This window comes from Syngnathus typhle, linkage group LG5 (assembly GCF_033458585.1).
Source record: "Syngnathus typhle isolate RoL2023-S1 ecotype Sweden linkage group LG5, RoL_Styp_1.0, whole genome shotgun sequence".
In the NCBI taxonomy this organism is placed as follows: Eukaryota; Metazoa; Chordata; class Actinopteri; order Syngnathiformes; family Syngnathidae; genus Syngnathus; species Syngnathus typhle.
The window spans coordinates 14,440,973-14,460,519 of NC_083742.1; the positions used below are offsets into that span (position 1 = coordinate 14,440,973).

The 19,547-nt window shown below is 40.9% G+C and overlaps 1 protein-coding gene across 2 annotated transcripts in view; it reads right to left on the reverse strand.

Moving 5' to 3' along the window:
- Positions 1–486: 486 nt before the first annotated feature.
- The window catches only part of efna5b (ephrin-A5b), a 73,818-nt gene continuing 54,757 nt past the window's right edge, over positions 487–19,547 (reverse strand). Inside the window, exons 2-5 of one of the 2 annotated variants that reach the window (XM_061278309.1) lie at positions 16,869–17,161; positions 5,164–5,229; positions 4,708–4,788; positions 487–3,220 (exon numbers count right to left, since the gene is read on the reverse strand). In XM_061278309.1, the coding sequence (XP_061134293.1) occupies positions 3,093–3,220; positions 4,708–4,788; positions 5,164–5,229; positions 16,869–17,161 (568 nt within the window). In that variant the 3' untranslated portion in view covers positions 487–3,092. The remainder of the gene's footprint in view (positions 3,221–4,707; positions 4,789–5,163; positions 5,230–16,868; positions 17,162–19,547) is intronic. The other variant, XM_061278311.1, reaches the window with a different exon arrangement.

Sequence of the window (19,547 nt, forward strand, 5' to 3'; positions counted from 1 at the left end):
CATCACTCAGATCGTAGATGCAAAGTAAAATGCACGACGTGAATGTGAGCTGAAAATCTAACACACCGTAAAGAAAACAAGCAAAAAAAAAAAATCCCAAACTTTTAAAAACTTTTTTTTTTCTTACGTCATTAAGTTCATGCGCATGCCACATCATGAAATCGGCAAGTTCCTTCCAGATCCCATCCAGTTCTTTCTCATGCTTTCCCAAACTGAAGGCAACAAAAAAAGGGTCCAAGTTAAGTCCTTAAAATCCTCGCATGAAGAGATGGCAAAGGTTATCTTCTGCCCACTGAAGTGCGTACCAACTTTCAACATATTAGCTTCATTAGGCATTGAGGATCTCAGCGTACAATGCATTGTTTGAAAGCACTCAGCAAAACCCAGCAATATTACCATATTCTTTTTGTTGTTGTTTTTTTTTTAGAAAAGACATAAGAACCAAATTAATACTTTAATATCAAACACTATTTACAACAAGGAGTCTTCCCTAATAATAATAATAATAATAATAGTTTTATCATCATCATAACAGTAATTATACAATTTTAACAATGATTTTTTTTTTTTTTTAACTTTAGTCATCCAGAAGGTACAAAACAGATGCTATAACCTACCACTACATGTTTGATGGTTGACTACCTCAGGATACACAGTATCCAGTTTTTAAGTTGATCCTCATTTCCAAGGTTAGGCCGTGGTATACAATAAAACAGGATGATAGCAAACAAACAAAAAAAAAATGACAGGCAGTAATATTGGTAATCACAAAAGAGGGTCAACTTGAAGCTGGTTATCTGATAGAACGGAAAATGTCCATCGTGACATAGATACCTCATTCATTGGCCTGAAGTCAAGCAACAGCTAAGTAGCTAGTGTACATTTTTAGTATAGCTAATAAAAAAAAGGCTTTGATAGGCTACAAAGGCAGAGACACGTTTGAAAAGTAGAATTAAGCAAACATGGAACAGTGTTTGAAGGCGCATGAGGGCCACAGTGAATAGAAAGCAAAAAAAAGTTGTAACATGTCAAACTACAAGAATCAAGTCTTCATTTTGTACTGTAAAAATTAATTATGTGGGGGAAAAAAATCTATTATTTGGGGCATTAGTTGACCTTTTTTACGATTTCTTTACATTTGTTATTTGCTTTGAAAATTATGACTTGATTCTCCTCATGTACATTTTTCAGTGTGGCCTTAACACGTTCCAATTTTGAAGAATGAATGATTCCAAACTGCATTTTCCAAAAAGTTTCATGAATTTTTATTCATTTATTTACTTCACACCAGGCACCCTTAACAATGATATTACCTTCAGCTACCCCACGTCTCGGAACCCCTCCTGCGGGATTCCATTTCCGTCACTCACCACTTCCCTCAAACAGCAAGGTCACCGATGCCTTATAACCCCGCCGCCCCAAATGAAATCTACACCCCTTCTCCTGAGACCCCCCTTCCTTCAAGCCCTCTACCGTCTATTTTTAATACCAGGAATAACTCCCCTTTGCGGCAACATGGGGTTCGCATGCCTATCATTTTGAACCTCATTAGAGTCACTTAAACCAGCAACACGAGGAGCTGACATTGGACATCAACTTTCCTGTTTTCTGGGGGCTTATTTGGCACTTTTTGGAGTTTTCCCAATCTTTGAGAAAAAGACAGCAGGAGCAATTGTGACGGAATGAACCTGAACGTTATTAAACACAGTGACCATATCCTTGATTATAAGTGCTATCTTTATAAAGCCAAAAGGACAGAACTGCTTGCTTTGCATTGAATTAAGCAGAGCAATGAATCAGTGGCGTGTACCTGCAGCTAGCCTCTTTTAGAATCCACGGACTAATATCTGACCCATTACCACTGGTGAGGTGAAAGGGTCCTTTAAGCTTCTAACAATTTTCAATCTTTGGATTTGGATTATGGATGCGAGCATATAGCGTAAGTGGATGGAGCCAAGAGAACAGTTCTTTGTCCAGCTCAGTAAACACAAAATGAGTGTGACTGCTGCCGTGAAATTGCAACTCCTAAAAGACATCGATCCTCCATCTAGTAGCGGCCCGCAAAGCGCCTGCTGGGAGTTTACGTTTCTCTGTTTTGTTATACGCAGCAAACCACGAGACTTTGGGTTTGGATTTCTTGAATAATCGACTGGATCCAATGTGTGGAATTGATTGTTGCTTAATTATGTCTTTTTGTCACAATTGAGGTGGTTCTATGGATAATATTCCTCTGCCCAACACAACCCTGTTGTGGAAATTGGAGCTCAGAACATGCTGAAAGTAAATTGCATTAAAAAAATACGATTAATTCATCGTTAATTTTTCCCCCATTGTCAATTATGGGGAATTTCGTCAAATACCCAGCCCCGGTCATGTATATACAGTAGCTTATCCTCCTCTGACACAGTCGGGTGTTACTATTAAATTAGGAAACAACTGGACATCATTAGGTTAAGGTGCAGGCTGTGGACATTTTTTTTTTCCAGTGCTTGGGCTCCCAAACTGCTAGTCCGTTTTCTTCACTGCCATCGTTTTGACCCGCTGGGTCAAACGTCAGACTTTATGCACTGAGCAGAACACGAAGCCAACACAACAGAGAGTGATACCTACACACTTATGTACAGTCCTTCCTAAGAGTCTACTGTCTTCACTTTCCTACTCTGTAAACGATGCTACTGAACACAACATGGTAAGAACAACAAAACACTGAAGAGATTTGTTGAGCATGTGTGTGTGTGTGTGTGTGTATTTGTGTGCGTGTACTGCATTTGTGTGTGCTGAAATGGTTAAAAACAATGTAAAGCGCTGTCACAGAAAAGTAAGAATCACTGTCAGAAAAAAAATAGATTTGGCATCTTATGCTTGCGAGGGGGGTTGTCTCTCCCGCTTTTTTCCCCCACTCACAAACGCCGAGACACTTAAAACTTTGTCTGGGGAAAAACAAAAATCGAGGGATTCCTTGCGAAGCCTGCTGGGATGCCCCAATCAAGCAAAACAAGCTCCACCCTCAAATCCCGCCCCTTTTCCCTGCAACCATGGGCAGATTCAGGCCACGCTGGGTGTAAATTGCCCCTCCGGGACAGGTGGGGGCGCTATAAGATGACGAGCGCCGCCAGGCTGAGCAGCAGTGAAGCCACGAGTCGACTGAAGGGGGGCGGGTGCGGTGCAGCGTTTGTCTCCTCGCTCCGGGAGGGCTCGGCGGGTTCATGGCTCGTGTCGTCTAAAAAATGGGGGGGGGGGGGGAAAGAATGCTACTTTACACTCAAATATTAACACTCTTTTGACTCCACATCAAATCCTTCCATTATTTGTCATATGAAGTGGGAGTGTAAAAATAATAGAGCCACATAAGGATTATTGACTCATGTTAACTTTATTAGACACTATTAGTGGATTCTGAGTTGCCATATGAACTTCGGTTGCTATGTCATACAAATACAGTGGTACCTTGATTTGGGAATTTGATTCATTGTGGCACCAAGCTTGAGTCAATTTTCATTATCAAACAACTCCAAAAATGGAGAGTTGGGTCAAATTGACCTAAAATTGGTAAGTCTATTTTTGATCTAGATTGTTCTTTATTTATTTATTTAGCTGTATATACGGGGGTCCGTATTCCCCAATAAACACCACAAATTTGGGGGTCAAGGATAGCGTGAAGAAATAAACTGACCACATCAAGTGTAGGTGTAACTCTAGTTTTCATTTGTTGAATGGGTGCAGCCTAATTAGTGAAATCAAAAGCTGTTGGTAAGCGAACAAATGTGAATTGTGCTTAACAGCAGCTCCTCGTGAGTGTTCTCTATTTACACTTCTGTTTTTGACTGTTTTGATCGAGTACATTTTATCGGCCACTTGTGAGGGCATTACAAAACCTTCTTTTTTTTTCATCTTCACTCGCATTTAACCCCAATTTTGGCTCCCAACTTCTTAAAAGAAAAACAAAAAAAAACAACCAAGCGTCGACTTGTAACGTATGAAATACAAAAGGCCGTGTGAGTCAAAGTACCACTGTAGAGCGTTATTCTCCGAGGTGAGCACTTTCTATGAGAAGAAAAGAAGCAGGACCATGCAAAGGGGCAAAGCAGACATCACAAAGCTGGTATCAGGCAGTGCACAGCTCATGTTTTGAAGCAAGCATCGCAGACAACTGAGGCATGCAAAGTGTAGACAGTACTGTAGAAGCAGCCATGGCAATGTGGTGGGCAAGTGGCCAGGCGCAAAGAGCGGAAGGTAGGGCATCAATGTCAAAGGCCTTTGCACGTCCGCACGTTGTCTTCACATGTCAATGTGCAATGCAATTCTAAACCAATGTCAGAATATCCTGTTGTGACGACTGCGCCATGTGTGTCCCGAAAACAAAATGCAGACTCATGAGTACGGAAATGGAATCAATGACAAAAAATGTAGTCTTATTTAGATTTTTTTTTCTGCCTTAAGAAATAAATCATCTTCTTAATCTCGAGCTGTGAAAGCCTCAAATCAATTCTTGTTAATGTTTTCATTGGAGAGTGACATTATTTAATTTGTCTGAAAATTGCTCCACTAACTTAACCAAATATCTTTGTGAAGGCATGGAGCTATGTTGGACTTTGAGGAGATCATGCGAGGGATGTGAAGTTCAGACAGCGTGGCGAGAGGAAGGCATGGAGGCGGACAGATGTACGAAGAGAGTAAAAAAAAAAAAAAGCAGGAAGCCATACTAACCTCGTGGTTCTAACGTATTGTCTACTTTGTCGTTAACATCAAAAACACGGTCATGTACACCTATAGTTCTCACACAGCTGTCTATAAACAGAAGATAGGGAGAATGAAATCATCATCAATAGAGGTTTATACACCCCAGGTAGACATTTGAAGCCCCCCTCTCAGCCCTGACAGTCAACACGTCAAGCAACAAAGCTCATGGCAACATTCAGATGAAATACGGAGGACAAGAGCTAGCCTCCTACTTTGGATGTTTGTTTTTTTAAGTCAATCATATTCTTAGCGAGTAGCGGCAGTTTGGAGACAAATGAGAGCGGCATGTCGGGACAGCCAGCAAAAAAGCTTTGCCGTGAAGTTGAGAGACGACCTCGAGCTCTTTGTTGTTGTTTTTTTTTTTAAACACATTAACTGTGCACTTCAACGGGCTCCACTTACAAAGCCTCGCTTAGCACTTACTTGATGGTCGGACGAAAACCTTCAGCTTCAGGCAGGTTTTCTTCCCGTTCTCAGCGACGGTGGAGGCTGGAAAACAAAACAGTCAAATTGGAGGAGAGGATTAATGATGCATCGCACGTATCGGCCAGCAAAAAAAAAAAAAGACATTTAAGGGCTATACTCCAAAGAAATAAAAGGAACATTATGAGAATAGCGTTGCTGTGCAAAAACTAAGATCGTCCTTATTTCAACTCAGGTGCCACGTATGTATATTTATTTATTTAATCATGATTTTATTTTGGTAAAAGTAAAACTATGACTTCATCCGGTCAAGCTTGAAAAACAAGTTTATTGTTAGAAAATCAATGGAAAAAAATCTCTAAAAAATTTACATTTTGGGAAAATATGAAAAAATGACAACTTTATTTTTCACAAATTATAAAAAGTATGATATAATTCTTGAAAAATCTTCTCTTAGACAAAGCTCAGGTGTGTCTCTTCTGAGTGCTCAGACACTCGCAGCTAGTGTACAGGCTGTGCCACATGTGCCATGTCAGGCAACAGAGTGCTCTTATAATCCCTCGTGCCAATATAGTGCGTGTGCTGGTTGACCACTAATGGCAACGTAGTGAGGCACCAGGTGTTGTCTCCACTAAAATGGGGATTGGGGGTCAAACACATGTCACTTGGAGTGCGGCGGGACCATCCATCCTGGGGAGCGTTTTAAAAATACACAGGTCACGACTTTGGGTTTTAACACAAAACAAGAGTTGTTTTAAAGTACCTTTGTTGTCCTCATCAGACCCACTCAGTCATCACCAAAATGATTCAACTCTTATTAGAGGGGAGCAGATATAAAAATATCTACTGCTGACTTGCATTTTTCTAAATGAATAAAAAATCCATTTTTCTATCAAAGGCACACTTATTTTTTTTCCTCCAAATTTCCACAGCTCATCAAGCCTCCATCTTGCCAGTGTTATCCCTCTCCAGTGCTCTGTTAGCGTTAATGTTGACGCTACATCAGCTTTTATGTGCTCCTCGGTCATGTGTCAGCGTGCGCGGGAGGTGACTGGAGATCAGATTAGATGATCTTTTCCACAGCAGAGTAGAGAGCGCCAGCCCTTATCGTTATTATTTCGGCACACGCTAACGAACCTCGGCCATAGTCGCACAATGGATGTGATTCTTCTTATCTTCCACAATAATATTTGATGCACACACAAAGCTAACAAACACACAATTAGTAGCACGCACACATCCTCCAGATGTCTTATCTTCATCATCATCACCATCGTCATGGGCAGATCTGAGCCCCGGCCATCGACACGAGTTACTTAGCGGCGGCAGCTGGTCGCGAGAGAAGTACGGCTGCCACGAAAAAAAGGGCAAAGAGCACGTGGAGGGGTCTCCGTCGTGATGACAGTGAAGCTGAGCCGCTGGCATATTTAGACGTTTGTTCACAGCGCACATGGTCTGCGGCGAATGAGTTATAAAAACATTACATGAGCGACAAGAAAGCGCTTTTTATTGGTGCGTGTACACGACAGAGTCCAAAGTTCTCCAAGCTACAAGATATTTACAGCTGCAATTAGATACTCTGAATAGTGAACACAATTAGAAGAAATCTATTTCAATCAAAACTTTATTTTGATACATCGAACCGCACTGTTGTGAGGAAATTGGGAATGATCTTAAAGCAGCTGACAATAATAGTAAATATACTTGACACTTAGGCTTAGTAATTTCTCTATATTTGATTGTAATTAATTCTTAGGTGAAAGTTGATATTATAACTGGAAAAATGCTCCGAATTACGATCCCCAAATGCTTAAAAAAGAAGTCAGTGAATTTGGCTCCATCCTAGTGGGGAAAAGTCCAGCGGCCAAGCCCGGATGTGTTAATGTCTGGGACGCTCCACATGACCGGGGCGTGTTGTTGCTTCTACCAAAGAAAGATGAAGCTTTGACTCCACATGCCTGTCTTGTTAGCAGAAGCTCAATTTCTGAAGAGGATCCCTCCACCCTGGCCCATGCGGCCCTTGCCTGTGCCTGTTTATTTTGGATTAACATACAGCATAGAGCCGGTTTATTGTTCTAGTACACTCTAACATCAACACCTGCTATTCTGGTTCCCATCAGACCAGCCAGCCTACTCCATCAATCCATGCAGAATGAGCAGAGGGGCGGCTTTGAGAAATGCTGTCCCAGAGATGGGTAGAAGGAGAGGGGGGGGCTGCAGGGATATTTGGCGGGTCAGGACGGCGGGTCAGGTTACTTCTTCAAGCCCCGTCCCAAAGCTGGTAATGGCCGGTCCCTGCAGTGCATTGCATTATGCATCAGCATTAAGGCAAATGGAATGAAGCAGAATCCAATTACGGAAAAACAAACAGGTGGGCTCAACGCGGCTTAGGTGCTGTATTGTTTCAATCACGCATCGAGCCAAACCTTATTGCATCTGTAATGTTATCTGCAAAACACATTTCCTTGACCATTCCATTGGAAATTTCTGCGGTCGCCGGAAAATATTGTTTATATCACGGATAAAGAATTTCTTTTTACAAAATGATCCTGGGGTAGCTTGGTGGCCAAGTGGTTAGCATTTCTGCCTCATATGAGAGGCCATTTTGTTCAGAGCCTGTTTTGTAATTTATTTTAAATAATGTAAATTAATTTGTATATTTAAAACCGTTCACAATCATAAAATCATACTTATGTCTTAAATTATAAGACTTTTGAAAGATTGATTTAGGTCTTGTTACTGCTAATTAAGGCCATGTTTTTAAATTTATGGTTTCAATGATTTAAGATTTTTTAAAGATGCGTACTAGGACAAGAATTCAACTGCCATATGCTTTGACCACAGTCAGTAAATAAATACAGCGCCGCTCATTTTAACAATGAAATAGTTAAAGTCTTGCATTTTGAATCTGTCGCCGGCTGTGATAGTGATGACGATGATGATTAGCACTGACATTTACACGCAGAATTCACATTGAACATCTGCTGTTCTTCAGAGTAGCGCCATTAACAGGACCTTTATATTGAAATGAGCCGGCGGCAGAGAGCCAAGCAGAATTTATTCCCTTTTATTTTATTCCTAGCATGACATTAGAAATACGAGTGCACTGTGATTATTACTTTTTGATATATACGTCCAAATGCTCAATAGTGGTTGGTAAAACCAAAAACATGTTCTGTTCAAGTGTTGTGAGATATTTTGATTAAAATCTCTTCTCAGAGAGGTAATTCATACGGATTATTAATACTAGCAGATTTTTCATACACAATCTCTTGGCTGTGACGTCAATGTGGGCTAAACAGAACGAGGATTCCAGTGCAGAACATTCCGAACCGGGTAGCTCTGCCAGCTCACCGGAGAAAGGAACGTCGCGCCGAGTTGGTTTTGGCTTTATGAAAATGCAGCTGTGTTTGGGAACAGCAGATTCAGGGATCTGGGTTTATATAAACCAAGAGAGAGGGCCGCACGGATAAATATGTGTAAAACTTTGCTTTGTCATGTTTACATTTGCATTTACTAATGAGAGCATTTGCAAAGTTTGTCTCTAGGGGAGGGAAACAATGAAAGAGTAGACTTCAGAAAAGTTAGAAGTAAGGCAGGCATCCGGGGATGACTTTTAAATAGTGCATCTATTGTCAAGAACAGCATGCACCTAGCAACAAATAGAAGAAAACAGTAAAAACTACAGATCATCATCGAGAATCTACATGCGTGCTTGTGCTTGTCTGCATGCTGTGAGGGAGTAAGAAGATGGAAGAGCATCCACAGTGCCGAGGCCCATTAAGCAGATGCTACTGCGGTGAGCACGCTACAGGAAAGAAATGATGAAGTAGGGAAATAGAAGAAATTGCATGCACGCAGCTGCGGAGACATGTCCCAATGGCCCGACATCTTCGAGCTTCCAGCCGATGTAAACCAATGTCATTATTTAGGCATCCCATGCCAAGGTGAAGAGGTCAGATCAATGAGGAATAACAAGGGTGTAAGGAAATGGCTCTGTTTTCCTTCTTATTTGCTTTCCTGTAAATCACTGCGCTATGTGGTTGAATAGCAGATTCTGAGAAGTGAACACATCAATTCAGGATTGACACCTTGGTGGAATCAGCCCAAACTAATTGAGGTCAAATGTCTACTGATTGTAATTTCCAACCAATTTTCCTCATCCATTATTATCTATAACTTTTAGCGATGTGTTGAAAATCAATGTGTTGAAAATCGACAAGTGATCCAAAGTTACATCGACACGTTGGTCGTCTTCATATTCAAATCACAATAAACCGTGATAAATCACAGTACATAATGTTTCATTGCTGCACTTAGTCTATCTCTTGCTATCATAATACTGTTGTTATGGCCTTGGTTTCCACAAAACGTTCAAAGTGCAAGCATGTGTGAGCGTGCGTAAATAAGCATAATGACGGAAGAGGAAGGAGGCAAAACAACAATGCATGGGAAATAAACAATTAGAAATAATTGGCAATTATCCATACAGGTCACAGGTTAACGACCGGTGATAGCGTCTTCATGGTGGTGAATCATGATCAGTTTCTAAAGACATCTGGTTGATGCATTGTGGTCGGCAAATATGGGCACGCACATCACATACTTGGGATAGATTTCCATTTTCTTTCTCAGAATTCTCTCACGTTGAAGCACTTTGTCTTTTTTATGTTTGGTGAGCATTTTTGAAGCTTTTTTTGTATCCAAGTACACATGGGCATCAGGCATATCAATCTACTTTTAGACAGCATGCAATGAACTAGTATGCGAGAATAAATCCACCTATAGAAAATGGATGAGTGTCGTATGTTCCCAAGGAAACATAAACTTGACATTCATACAATGAGCAGCCACACATTATGAGGTCCGACACACTTGGTGAAAATGCTGAATTTGTGTTTTACTCGTTCAGTGACAGCCCATTGAAAATCAATTATTTGACGTTTATACTCGTCAATGGTATTGAATGAGTTAATATCCTCTCGTGTACAAGTCCTTCTTTTCTCTATATTTTACAATTACACATTTATGAGCCAATAAGGCTTTGATTATGAGGGATGTGAGGTGAACACGGAGGATGTGCTGTGAAAATGGAGGAGCCAAAGAGGAAGTGGGACAGCCGTCCATCAATCAGGCCCGTAATAACGTATTCTAGACAGCGTGCGGCGACTACCCCTCTTCATTCATGTGCGTAGAAAATAGGCGACACATGCGTATATGCGTCAAGGTCCAAGGCACATAACTCCATGTCGGCGACAGGCTTGATTTTTCATACAAACAGATGAGAGGGCCGCGTTATGGCGGCACCCATATGCAGGTTCCACCCTTGTTCCGCCAATGGAACGGGTGCCAGCTCTTTGTCACCATTAGCCAGCCTCCCAAAGAGCTAACGATCCCGACTCTAAACATTGAGCCCCTTTTTAATTTGTCAATAAACGCTATAATCTCTAATCTTTAAAAGAGATCCCAGAGGAAGCAACGCAGTATGGAATGAAAAATTCTACTTGATGACATTTTGAATGCTAGGAATGCAGATCCATTGTACCTAATGCTGTGGTCTTAGAGAATCACCACATGACCACATCAAGTATCCCACCCAGTCAGCCTGGGTATCTTTTCAGATGAGCTGATATTGGATATCTGCCCTCTTTCAGATTACTCAAATACAAGATGGTGTTCATATTATGAAAAAAACATGCTTGCATCAGCATTCCGGGAGATGGCTTTCACTTAAACCGCCGCAGCCTTGTGATCCCTGACCCGAGAAGCGCTCCTGCTGTCCTCGCTTATCTCTCCTGTCTGTCCAAGAAACTCACTCAGTCCTCACTCTTAATGCTAGCTTTTGCTGAATTGCTTATGTATGTGCTCAGCGCTACGGTTTTAAATCCCGCTGTTGATTTTGACACACACTGACAATAACCCAGCTCAGAAGCCAAGACGGTTTTGCAGGGAAAAAAAAAAAGCACATTTAAACTGAATGAATATTTTACGTGTGGGTTCCACAAGTAACATTTAATATTTAGCACCAACATTGCTACATTTTGCAAAGCACCTCAGTGTCCAATAAAGACATCGCGCCAATAAAAATGATTTACAATGGAAACTCTGAGGTAGACCGCAATGTGTTTTGGAATGCTGGTTGATGTCAGATATGTTTGTACTGTATTTCGTAACCTATTTGTAATAATCTGTTCCAAGATCATATATTATTGATTTTACTGCATGGACTGCATTTTAACATTCCCAACAGTCATACGTAATTTTTTAATATTATTTTTCTTTGGAGTCATTTTCACAATGTATCAAAACTAGTTTTTTAATCAGGGAAAATATGCTTTAGAAAGAAAAATCACAAAAGTCCAGATTCATGTCAATGGTATAATAATTCCAGTTCACTATTCGCATAATATATATTCTTGACGGTGACAAGATGCTGATATTAAACAAAACTGAAGAATGATGACCTCCATGTGAGTACACTCCCGCTGCCCCGCTCATGCTGATGAATCTCTTTTGGTTAGCAGAGCAGAGCACGCCGCCTCGTCTTATTTAATTTCTTCAGATGCAACAAAAATCACCCCTCGACCCGCAGTAAACTGCAGGGGCGAAAACATCATTAAGCCGCGCTTTCTGCACATAAATATGATGTGACGTCTTAATACTAATCTCCAAACAAGAAAGCTAATCAATCATACCCCTGACTATTCATTTTTCATCCTGCTTTCCCTTCTGAATTTTATTAGAGATGACAAACAGCCACGATGGCTGTTTATGCATGCATGAACTATATGTATGTATTCCATTAAGGACCGTTTTAAATATGAGTGAGACCTGTAGGGAAATAACGATTGGGGAAACTCCCCATCCAAAATTTCCAAATAAACGATGTCACGAATCCTTTAAAAAATATACTGCTCCCCCTCATATCGTACATGAGTGCAGAATTTATGACTAATCTCGACGTTCAAGGATTGTGACCTTTGTCACAGGACACATTGGCATTTGTGTCTGGTGCAGGTGTGCAGTATGGCCTACTTGGGCGGTTAATGATGCATACAATTTTCTCTGTTAGCTACGCAACACCACACAACACTATGCACTCGCACAGGGAAGGCAAATGTGCTACAAGGTCACCGTCTAACTGCTGAGTCTGTGCTGAGCTGCAGAGCTCGTCAACACTTTCAAACTGGAAATGTGATGTAGTGTTTATTTATGCAGCCATGGCAACATTCTGTGTTACTTAGATTGGATGTTATTGTCTTAATTACTTTTCCTGCAGGGAACTAAAAGGTCATTTTGTTGCCCCAGTTAATCAAGCACTACATTTGGATGACTGGAGAATATAAAACGATGTTGTTTTTTTATTTGAATTGGATTAGTATTGTATTTCTTTTTAAACACAGTGATTCATATCTGGCTCTTGTTTTCTGAGTTTCTTGTCTGTTATGTGAGGGGGCCCCAGGGATCATGTTTAGGGCCCCAATCTATTTATTTAGTAGTTTAACTAATTGGTTGTGGAAACGTTTGTCTGACAGATCGATGCGGCTCAATAAATGTATTTGCACTTTTTTACTTAGGGGGCAGCCAGTACGCAATTTGAGTGTTAGACATATTTGCTAAATCTTTAAACCTTCCTTACCCACGTCTTTACATGATTAATAGACTTGATGATGGTTTGGCAGCAATTATCCTCATATCTGTACCAATTAATCCTCTTTGGACCAACCTTGTGTAGCTGATCACAATGCATTGCGCTTCTTGTTTGTTTCAGAAATTAACAGTTTAATTACAGAACTCAACATGACGCCTTGACATTAAATCTGCAACATTTACCCCCCAGTCAGAACTCTTAGGAAGCGCTACCAAAAATCCATCTGCTTAGAAAGACATTTGGGTAATGTGGCATTTTATATCCAAACCACCTTACTAGATGGGTACAGCCACTGAATCATGACTAAGGCTGCAGCTATGAAATATTTTGGCCTTTCAATATCCTATTGGAAATTCTATTGAATAATCTACTTGGTAAAATAACAATTATGAATACAGAATAGGCCAAATCTTTCATTATTTTATAGTTGCTTTAGTCCCGGTTATAAGAAGGCTGAATGTAGAAACAATTGTTTACAGTTAACTGTTGTCACCAGTTTGCAACAGTTGGCTCAAACGCTCTCTTGTTAATACATTGAACCAAGCATGTAAGCACACAGGAAGCGGAGAGTGTCCTGAAACAATATTTAACACTCAGATGACCATAAAGCAAAGCCAGTAGACCTGCTGGAGGCACACAAACAAGATAAGCCAAAGATTTTCCGCAGCTGTGGCATTCAGTTTTGCTCTTTTAAAAGGATTAGAGATAAAAGATTAGAGATAATCAAGTCTGAGCCGCTGTGTTTTTTTTTCCCACCATCTTAACTCCTGAATATTCACAATAACAGCATATTAAACCCAAATGTAAACTGAGAGAATCACAGCAATTAGGTTGCCCGTCTAGTGCTTTAATTTAACTGCCTCAGTTGAATAGTTGTATTTATCACGGGATTATTGGAACTGCATCGGAATACAAAGATGCAGTTTGAGAGGTCTCTTGTACTTCTATTACAGTGAAACTTTGCTTGATGGCGGTGATGATGATAGTGGAGAATGAAAGAGACGCAAGTAGATGAATGAATGGTACAAGTGTATTTGCCTTAATCTTCCTTCAGCTCTAGATTCTGTCCACCAAAGAGACAGGCCAATCCGTCAGCGTCCGTCCCCCCTGCTTTTTATGGACATTGGAGCTGGACACAATGGCGGCGGGAAATCACATGTCAGACGACTTCATGCTAGATGACTTTAATATCCGCCATGCTAGCCAAAGAGCCGGTATGCTAGAATCATTCAATAGCCAATGAAGCCGCGGGACACAAAAGCAATACGCCGTGCTACAGCCAAATGCATGTGTTCCATGGAAGCCTCGTCGGTCGCAGGGTAATTTAATCTGGCCCCCAGGACAAGCATCTCTCAGCAGCAAAAAATAAACGTTACAAGTAGTGACATGAGCAAGTGGAGGAGTTGTGTAACCCACCGCTAACCCCTATCCAGCTCTCCACCTCCTCTCATCTTCATTAGCAAGACACTGTGTAATTTGGGTCAAAATGACAAGGAGCTTATTGCGAATCTTGATAAAGATAAATAGTCAGATAAGTGTAAGGCCTCCAGTTTAGTTTTCCAGCACAGAATCAACAGCAAACTTTGCATTAAGGTGTGGTGGAGCAGAAGGAGTGAAAAATGTAATGCAATCTACGGTTACACTTTAGTTAATGGCGAGCATAAAAAGTAGCCGAGGGAGAAAACACATCTTTGCAATCAAAGCCCTAATCGGCTGACCCGTTCCGTGCTGTCGCTTGGGGAGAAAACACAATAAAAGGTTCACAGGCAAACTCATATTCCAGTGTTAGCCAAAGATTTTAACGGCCGAACGGCTGGACAATTTGGAATTTAACCAACATTTTGCGGAAAAACTTGTAGGTTTGAATCATTATCGTACTGCAGCAGACAACGTTAGAGCAGACTCCGGCGGTATGGTGGGGGTAATACACACCAAAAGTCTCCCAATAAATGACACAAGGAAAAGACACCAGCCTCTTCTAAGAGAGTGACTCGCAATCCTGAATGATTTTCCAGACAGACATCCATTGGTACGCTACATAAGCTACTAGTGCTATGAAGCTAGCCATTACTGTTACTGTTATTGTTGTTAAATGTAGAGTGCATTATTGATTCGGCACTGATTAACCGTTACACTTTTATGATCATTTTTAAAATGACGAGGAATTTCATTTTACCTCATTTTAAGAACGATTTATTGATTTAAAAATGTTCTTAGCCCATTTCAATACTGTAATATTAATAAAGAAATGGAAGTTTGATTCTGGTTAATTCAATTTCAAGTACTTCGAAACTGACTGGACTGTGTTTGGGCTTTAGAGTACAGTGAAGGCCACTTCATCGTGGGGAATACGTTCCACACCAAGTGGAGTAAAATCCGTGATACAGGAGGTTTGATCACAAACGTGTAGGCCGTGTCGAGGAGCAAAGAAGATTCCACAAAATGTTGGTGCTGCTTCAGGATATATTTCACTAATTTCCACCTAACTTCTGAGTAATGCATCATTTAACAAAGATGCAAATTTGTATTGTTCATCCCTGGCAGAGGTCTGCCATTCTTGTCAATGTTATGTCTGAATGTTCAGTTAATCTTGCCTGGAGAGAAACTTGTTGTCCCTCATTAGTGCAAAAAGTGCACAAACCTTAAAACGTTCCCTCCAAACAGCTGAATCAATAATGCATAAACCAGACATGAAACTAATGGTCCCCCATTTCAGAACGTAAATGTCCCATCAATTTTCAAGTTCTGTATTAAATTTGACATATGCTAGCGACTGCGCCCACTCCTCCATCTCCCAAGAGCAACGTGTCTTTTGTGGGAGGACTAACATCCCTCAATCATCTTTTCTCCCATAAAAGCACATTTCAAGTGCCTTAACTTGATCTTATATGAACAGATTAATAACGTGTACAGTATATGAAATATGTTCCTATATAGAAGTCCATCTCAATACATTAGAATATGGCTTAAAAAAAAAAGTATTAAAGTTAAAAGATAGAAACCCATAAATTCACTACATACAATGTGATGACTGAAGCTTACAGGAAACAAAATCTCAAGAAATAAGATGACAACTAACAATTAAATGATTGTAATATACAAATTTAGTGTGAATTGGTCAGTTCCAACATATTAGAATCTATGTCAAAAAAATGATATATTTCATCTTTTGATTTGAATTCACTTAACTCAACATACCATATCAATCTTTAAGAATGTATTAAAAGTTTATTTTGACTGAATTCCATGAACCTTCCATTCGTTCCTCCCGATACAATTGAGCCACGGAGGTTTTTGCTTGCTTTAAGCACTCATCAATTCGTGATAACCTCAAAGTGACTCGCTACTAATGCTAAGATGCAGACAACTGAACATTTATCATGAGATGAAGAAGAGGAGTATGATGGAGGGTATATCTTTTGAAGTCTCCAGTATAATGCAGCTGGAGAATTGAGCAATAACTTTCGAGCTACCTCATTATCCCCCGCCAGCCTACGAATAACTTTTCCATTTTAGGGAAAGGTTTTCCGCAAAAGTGTCGACCTCAGCACTCGGTGTGAAAATGTGGCTGACGAATTGTGTGCTTGTGTTGGTATGCGTTTCATGCGAAAATGTTAGTATAACTGTTACCTGAATAGATTTATAATTTTATTACAGCAAAAATTGGCCTGATGGAAGAGATTAATTCTATTTCTGTGATTTATTAAGAGGAGAAAATGAATTCAAATTCCTTACTAAGGCCAAACAAAGTCCTGGAGCAAAATTTAGGGCTTGAGTAAAGTCATAATGGATGAATTTGTTTTATTTTGTGCATTCATGTTTTTGTGTATTTTTTCTGAATCGTTTAAATTCAGATCACTGTTTCAGGTTGCAATGGGCTAGGAAAACTTCCTGGGTAATGGAAGCTCGATTCAATTTGGCTAATATTCACTTTTATTTCCATTACATGGCCTATATGAGTCACCAGTTTGGTAAAGTCACAAAATGCTGCATTTCTACTACCGATTGAGACATCACTAAACTGCCAAGCAATAATAAAGAAATGAAGACTCACAGATGTAGTAATATTCTCTTCCCGGTCTGAACTCAAAGCCCAAGGAGAACGGAGTGAAGAGCTGGAACTTCTCCGAGAACTTGAGCGGGCCGGTGGGCGAGTGTGGCCGATTGCACTCCCAGCGCTTGAAGCCCTTGAAGGTGTGGTCGCACGTGCTGTAGCCGTCGTAGTTGACCATGTAGAGGACGTAGCGTTCTGTCCGCTCCACGGGCACCGAGTCCGCGTAGTGCGGACAGTAGACGTCCAGGTAGTCATTTATACACACGTCGATGTGGTAATCCCCACGATGGAATCTAGAAAACAAAACAAAAAGGAAGTTTGAACTATCGCTCAAATTAGCAGCGATGAAAGTGTGAAAATTGAACCCACGTATGCAGACATCGCTTTCTCGATACTCTGCACTCTGTCAGTGTGGCGTTGAAATTTACTGGCAGCCGGCTCTCATCTTCAAGCTTCAATAAATTTCTTTACACGAGTTTGTTTATACCTATAAATCTGTCATTGCGCCACATACTTCCACACACATCTGCACACACAGAAAGTGAAATAAAGTGTGGGAAAGAAATGCTTCTCCAGACAAGAAAAAGCACTTTGCCGACAGAAGGACAAACGCAGACGTGGTACAAAAGACCGCGGCGGTACAAGGGGGTCCAGATGAGAAATGTCATGATGAGAAAAACACTGCGGCCGGTCCCTGATGGCTGCGCTAGACGAGGCCACACGAGGGTCAGAGGGCTTTGATACATACCGATTCATCAGATGTCGACAACAAACCTAACACGCACTCAACACATCTCATCTGCTGATGACAGAATAGGTCCCACACCTGCCGAATGCTCCAAATTAGAGAGCAATTGCTGTGAGGGTCCATAGTGGCCTGGCTTCAGGGTCACTGAGAAAACGCCTGTAAAACATGCTAGGATGCGATTTTAACACTCTCCACAAGTGCTCTCAATGTGACAGTTGAGGCCACAGAATTGGACATGGACACTCATATGCACAGTTGGTGCCACTGAATCATTTCAACACCGGAAAGGTGAGCTCGTACTTTTGGGAAAGTTTGATATCTCCAGACAATTAAAAACCGAACTGACTAAACAACATCAAATTAATACAATGTGCAAGATAACGCCAGAAAGTAGATCAGGAAAAACAGCAGCAACATTTCTTGATTACCTACATGGATGTTTTTGGTTCTCAAGGGGACATTGGCTTTTAGGTAAGCTAGTTGTTTACTCCATTACTTGTTGATCTGATTGGCCTATAATGGATGTCTCGGCCAGAGCCCCCCATCTAAACAGTTATTTTTTAAGCCCTTGAACTTTTCCCAATTAGTTTCTATTCACTGTTCCCTTGATGGATTTGTGAAACAAACCATCTGGCATGTCGGCTTAGACCTAGTCCGTAAAACGGGACCAAACTTTTAATTGAAAACTTCAGACTATGGGAAGGGTTTTCTTCGCGCACCCCAAAAAGCATGAGAGAAGCTTTCGAAGGCTCGGGATTAACATATATAAATCATGGTAAACTCTGTCTCTGTTCCTTCTTAAAACTGTCTAGCAGGAGAATTCTCAGAAAACTGCAGGCAGCTTTTCCTTTCTCATCCTTGTTATGCTATTTCTCTCTTTATATGCTCTCACTTCAACCTTCTCCAGTTGCGTCATCGGAGAGTTCCGACTCGAGGATGGATTTTGTCGGATCAAGTCGCTGCATATGTACTAGAATGCTGATCCGGCGTCTGTTGCACTACAAATCTACAAAGAAGCAATCCCAACACACATCACACGAGGGGTTTTAATCTCACACAACAATTGCGGCAATCTGCTCGGAGCGCCTTCACTTGTCACTTCATTTGTGTTGGTGTAATTGAATGATTAATGTCACAATAAAGTGGCAAATGTACCCACAGCCATTTTACATTACAGCTTGCATCTGTGTCAGCCGGCTTTGCTTGGTATATTCATTTTTCTGCATGTGTGTCTTTGTGTGTGTATGTGAGCATTTCTCCCCCTCCCCTGCCTGTGTTTACTCTTGCAGGGTAAATACTGTTGTGAAGCGTTTACAAGCAAAGCATCAAGCAGCTCATCTGTAACATCTCATTTAAAACAAGTTTCCTGAGGTCCAGGAAAAACCACGCATCTCTCTTCCTGTCTTAAAATGTCACCGACTTAATGGTAACATCCTTTTCATCCACCGGTGTGTATGTGATGGAGAGGAGATTTAAAAAGTCTGTGTGTGTGTAAGTGTGATGTTTCATCTGCCCTTCTCTTCCAGCCTCGGGATTCACAACGGTGGCGACTGGACCCGACTGTAAATGAAGCTGAGGTTGTTTGGCCGGCTGAGCATGTAAAATCAGATACAAAAGATATGTGTCATGTAACCCAAACATGCAAGAAACACATTTGCAATTCCACGCACACTTGGTTGCCTGTGTTAGGTTGGCGCAATGAGAGCAGGGTGCTTGGCAAAGAAGCAGCGGTGTGAGAGCCAGAAGCTGGCACCAAGTGAGAAACAGTAAGGGAACAAGGAGGAAGAGAGCATTTGGTTCCAAAAAAGTCAAAGTTTACATGAGGATGCAGAATACTCGCAGTTCCTAGCTTACGGTGAATCTTTGATACGACCTGAGTGCACGACTACGAATATGGTTGAAAGAAATGACCAAAGCTAAAATGTATGTGC